The following is a 6000-nucleotide window of genomic DNA, read 5'->3' as shown; positions in this document are numbered from 1 at the left end:
ATGTAGTACGGATAATTACATTAGAAGCAAAGAAAATATTTTCATATTTTTATTTTTAGTTATATACAGTGTAGTGTTTTGTATAACATTGCATCATTCTCTAATATTTGCAGTTTACACACTACTCAGCATTCTAAATTATTTTACAGAGTAGGCCAGTGAATTTTTGAACACGCTTCATCAGGCAATAACAACAGAACAATAGCAAATGTGGTCAGTTGACAGAGGTGCCTGGCTCTTCTACTGACCACATACGCTATTGCTCCGTTGTTATTGCCTGATGAAGCGGGATCAAACCTGCAAAACGTGTTGCATATTTGAAGTTCATAAATAAAATATATTGACTGTCTTTACTACAGTCGTTGAGTGTCTACTTGGAGGAGGTAAGTCCACCACTACCGCCTCTATTTACCAAGAATTTGGTTTTTAAACTCATTTAGCTTCCTTTTATCCTTTTGGCGCCTCTGTTCTCCTGCATAATATTGAGTCTGCCCTGGGTGGAGGGTTGAACCCCCTTTTTTCTCATCTACAGAGAGTGACTTCTTATTCCTGAGTGGGGTCAGGAAAATCTCCCCACCTGCCTTTACAGTGGTTGCTTAATAGTAACCCTGGTTTGAGTATTAATATTTACTCTTTCTAGTAACCATTTACCAGTACATATTACACTATTGGAGCTCTTGGTGTTCCTTGTTTTTATGGTAGTAAATTTGCATTAGTTTGCAATATATAATTTTATGTGCATTGCTTCTGTACTTTTTGAATTGTTCCCGTACCAGTTTTGCTGCCATGAGACTAGGAGCTGCCTCCCGAGCAAAGAGCAGTGTTCCTCATTCCCCCTTCACCTCTGCAAAGACAGATTATCTATATGTGGCCAGCATTGCAGCTCAGTAGTCTCATCATCTTCCTGTAAAGCTACATGTAATAAAGCATTTAGCCCTTTACAAACGGTTTATAAAGTAATGTTTGTCTCTACTCTACTTGCAGCAAGAAACTGGTTTTCACTGCACCTTTTCATAAAGACATGCAATAGGTGTACAAAAGGTTATTTTTTTTCCTTAAAGGGGTTCTGTGGTATTGTAAAAATCAAACAACCTGACACTTACCTGGGGCTTCTATCAGCCCCCTGCAGCTGTCATGTCCCATGCCATCCTCCTCCAATCACCGGTCCCCGCTGCCGGTCCTGGTCTAATATTCATCTAAACAGACAAATAATGCTTGCTCCCGCTCGCGTCATTGTGAGCTTACTGCACAGGCGCAGTATGAAGTTTTCTTGTACTGCACAGTAAGCTCCCAATGACGCGCGGGAGCAAGCACAGACGCGGCCACGCAGCCGCAGTGTAATCACTCGCGTGATTACACCTGGAGCGGCGGCGGGGAACGGCGCAACGGAAGAGGACAACGTGGGACATTACCGCTGCAGGGGGCTGATTGAAGCCCCAGGTAAGTGTCAGCGTGTTTGATTTTTAAAATACCACAGAACCCCTTTAACATATTAAGTGGCTACAGGAAGATAAGACTCTGCTGAGCTGTAGCTGCAATGCCAGCCACAAAATATGAATAATAATTATTATAACAACAATCTATCAGCAGTACAGAGAGGAGACGAGCAGAAACTGGCTGGTGCTCCCTCCCAGCAAATTCAGGACAGCATTGTAAGCATGCTTGAAGTTCTAGAAAATTAAAATGAAGAATAGATTCCTTTTTTTTTCTTCTGAAATGTAACAAATGCTAGCTGGGCTTCATAATTCCTTCTTTTTGTCATGTGATGGAAATGTTGTACAATAAATGAAGGCTAGAACAAAATACAAAAAAAGATCAAAAACATTTTATAAATGACTGCACATACCAGGCAGACAGCGATTTACTGAGAACAGCAGTAAAGCAATTCTTCACAGTTCTCAGTGCTCTAAATTAAGGACAGATGAAGTATGACTAATCTTTGTTTTTGTACACAATGTCCAGCATCATTCCTCTTGTACTGACTAAAGTCCAATCTGCAAGAGTTCCAGTTGTTAAATACATACAGATTAAAATCACACGTGTAGCAACTGAAATTGGAATACATTTATTAATATACAAAAAAAATTCCTTTTTATACACAATAAAGTTGTGGGTGAAAGAAAAAACATGCATATCTCATGTTAGCATGTGTTACTTGTCCGGAGGTCATTGATCAAGGACTAAGGCACAATTCTCATGCTCTCGTGTGTCAATTATAAAGCATTGCAGAGTCTAATATGAAGAGCATAACTTCCTTTATGAATGTAGGCGAGATACCCAGACAAGTCCATGCGTCGTTTTGCAATATAAATTGACACAACACAGAATTATGTCACAGTGATTTTCCCTTGATAAAAGACCATCCCAGCCACCAGTAAGTTACTGAAGTCTTTCAATTCCAAGATACTGTGCTGTTGTGCTTTGACATTTGAAATGAAGAAATCCTTTGTACTTCTTCGGGTCCCATCAACATATGGGAACGTGTTGTTGTCTAGAGTTGAAGGGGTTACAGAATGTGAGTGAAGAGTAGTGTGTGTACACAGCTGCCAAATATGTGCTTTATTCCTATCATTGCTAAGGAGGGATGGTAAAATATACCAGTACAAGTTCAAGAAGTCTAGTTCACTATGTCATTTCACAGCAAAAAATATGCATTTCAGTAGATGCCTTAACATACCATGCACTCCAAAGTCTATATCTTTTTTTTTTCATCTTTTCTTGCACAGTACAACATAACCTCTGCTTTATAACTTTATAACATCTAGAAGCATAATGCATCTATTCTTTCTGTATATTTACAAACTGAACAAAATATCTACATATAAAAGCTTACTTAAAATTAAACTTGATGCAAGTTATGAAAAAGCAATTTATTGGCAAATGAAACTGAGCATTGCTTCAACCATAGGCTGTTATATAAATTCATATGAAGCTAAACCACAGTATTGGAATAGGTGACGCACTCATGGTACAAATTTCATGGCAGATGTTGGATATCCGCCTCTACTTATATTGGTTAGCAGCTTTCTCTTGTGCATGCCACTTTTATCTTATTTATTAATCTCTATAGGAATCTTAATGACTAAAAGGACCTTATGGACTACTACCTGCCGTCTAATGTATGGGCTGTGTATGGATCTCAGTGCATGCTGTGCTTTCAGATATAAATGGGATTATTGGTTGTGCTGTCTGTAGCGTACAGTCACTGTGGCTCTGCAGCAGCATATAGGCAACTTCCATTTACAATAGAGAAAAAATTATTTTCAATTTCCATAGAACATTTATCATAACTTTTTTAATCATTTACACAATTTACATTTTTGGCAATCAAGATACTGTAATTCAGCAGTCTGACTTCCCTATGCCAATTTATCCAGCAGAACAGTGCGTCGTGGAATGCATATCAAATAAAGGCACTGAACAGTATGCTTGTGGGTTCATATAGCTGATCATGACAATCCAATGTCCCCTCCGTGATTGAAAAATACAGATTTTAAAATACATTGCAATGCATATAACTTGTAGCAATCTAAATATCCTGACCGATACATGGTGTACAAAATACAACACTGTATGTGTAATACTTTATAAGTTAAATGCGATAAAATAATGGGCACAAAGAGAATATATTTGGGTTGGAATAAGCATCAGCAAATGCAAGTGTCATACTTAAATTATTTAGCCGTCATATATATATTTATATATGTTCTAGTCTTTTAAAAAGACATGGTATATATTATACAATAAATTCACCAAGTTCACCAGCAATGTCCACGTAGACATTGAAGTTTTACACACCGTAATACTACTATAATACTGACGAAGTAAACTGACTTTATGCCCGGGTATCATCTGACCAAGGACTGCATAACGAAGGACCAAAACCATGGCTTACATACACTAGTTGGTATGTGAAATGTGTACCATTCCATGCATTTTTCATAAAAGGAAAGAGGACTTTAGGCTTCTTTCTTTTTGCTACATTGTAGATTCTGTGTCAGTTCCTGCACACTGTAGAAAACAAATACGCTTTGAACAAGATGATGACATTGTACCGTCACACTGACATCCAGGACCACTTACAAAAGCTTGTGTTTTGACTGTATTGTTCAATGTTATGAATATGCCTCTACATCGTGTGTATCCATATAATCACTGAATGATAGCTGAGTGCGCTGAATGGAGAGGGGCAGTCTGCAAAAGAGAAGGTGACCACGTGATAATGTCTACACAAAGGAGTTCATGGCATTCACAGGAGATGGAGCCTCTGAGCTTTCATTGCCTTCTACAGGCTCTTTTTCTTTTTTGCCACTGTATTGTCCAATAAAGGAACCATCTTCATTAAACTGCCCATTCACTCCTTCTCCGTAGTCAACTAAACTGTCATCGCTGTCTTCCTTTTTCACAGTTCTGTCTGAGGGAGTCCGGCTTCCTTTTTTAAGAGGTTTATGGTCTTCAGCATCACTAGTGGAGAAAAGACAAAACAAAACAATTTGTAAATGAATATAAATAAAAGCATGCTTAATAAATAATAATATACAAATTCGCAAAAATGCAGAAACCAACACCTTACTGCCAGTTTCATTTCACTACAGGTTTGGAAAAGTAAAATAATTAAAGAGGAACTGTAGTCAGGGACGGATCTGGGCGGGGGGGGGGGGGGGGTGTCTTGTCCCAGGTGCAGTTTGTTAAATTCTTAAAAAGGCGGCAAAATGAATGGCAGTTTAGGCGCCAAAACCTGACCTTTAGGCGCAAAAACCTGACCTTGCCCCAGGCGCAACTTGGTCTAGATCCGTCCCTGACTGTAGTGAATATAACATAATGAATAAAATTGCTTATTTTTTTTTAAACACTATAAATTATTTAGTTAGTGCTTGCCCATTGTAAAATGATTCCTCTCCCTGATTAATATTCTGAAATGTATCACAGATGGTGGTGGTGTCTACATAGGTTATTAGCCTAGACCAGTGGTCCTCAAACTAAGGCCCGCGGGCCGAATGTGGCCCCCTAAGGCTTTCTTACCGGCCCCCCACACAGAAAATGTATTGCTTATAAATGCAGTCAGCTACATCTTTAAATATTGGTGGTCCACATATGGAATAGCAGTGCAGCACCCCCCATCCACATGGAAGCCAGAAAGCAGAAATTTTGCTGGTTTCCAATCAAATTCCACATCAGGTGACACTGCTGTCCAATTGGCTTGCAGATTGTCACCTGGGTATGCTTCACTGTCTGGTCCGCAAAGACTTCTACATCATTTTATGTTTACTCCGGCCCACCAGCGGTCTGAAGTATGTTGACCTGGCCCTCAACCCAAAACGTTTGGGGACCCCTGGCCTAGACTAAGCATTACTGGGAGGATGGAGCTACATACTGATATACAGTAATAGATAGATATAACAACAAAATGGAGACACTGAGAGCCCAATATAGTGTACTAGGTACTAGTAAATGGATATGACAAGTATGTGTTTATACTCACAAACGTGGGTTACCGTTCAGGTAACCACTATTTCAGCAGGTGGGGAGATTAGACCTGTCCCCACTCAGGATTATGAAGGATTAAGAAGTCGCTCTCTGCAGACAGGAAGTAAGGGGCAACACCCCTCCACCAAGGGTGGACTCAGGAACTATGAAAGCAGGCAAAGGCGCTGGAAGAATAAAATATGATAACAGAGAGTGACTTCTTAATCCTTCATAATCCTGAGTGGGGACAGGTTTAATCTCCCCACCTGCTGAAATAGTGGTTACATTTTTAGTATATTCTATTCTTCTGGCACCTCTGTCTGCTTACATAAAATATAGATGTAAGAAGTGTTTCTGATGCTGAAACCAGGATAATTATTGTAAAAGTGGGTATCTAAAATAATATACTGTGTTCTACTATATGTCACTACAGTGCCTCTTTAATGGTTTCATGGGGTTTACAAACATATTTGTGACAAATTCTCCAAATTAGGATTGAACCATCCTATACAGGTATCCCCTACCAACCCTAAA

At 39.2% G+C, this 6000-nt stretch overlaps 1 protein-coding gene across 28 annotated transcripts in view; it reads right to left on the bottom strand.

Moving 5' to 3' along the window:
- Positions 1–2049: 2049 nt before the first annotated feature.
- Positions 2050–6000, bottom strand: part of NRCAM (neuronal cell adhesion molecule) — a 276104-nt gene continuing 272153 nt past the window's right edge. For all 28 annotated transcript variants that reach the window (XM_068276521.1, XM_068276532.1, XM_068276529.1 and 25 more), the window contains one exon: positions 2050–4464. In XM_068276521.1, coding sequence (XP_068132622.1) covers positions 4227–4464 — 238 coding nt within the window. In that variant the 3' untranslated portion in view covers positions 2050–4226. The remainder of the gene's footprint in view (positions 4465–6000) is intronic.

The sequence above is a fragment of the Hyperolius riggenbachi genome, chromosome 3 (genome assembly GCF_040937935.1).
Source record: "Hyperolius riggenbachi isolate aHypRig1 chromosome 3, aHypRig1.pri, whole genome shotgun sequence".
Classification (NCBI taxonomy): Eukaryota; Metazoa; Chordata; class Amphibia; order Anura; family Hyperoliidae; genus Hyperolius; species Hyperolius riggenbachi.
The sequence above is the reverse complement of the archived record's forward strand: the minus strand, read 5'-3'. Positions and strand labels throughout refer to the sequence as shown.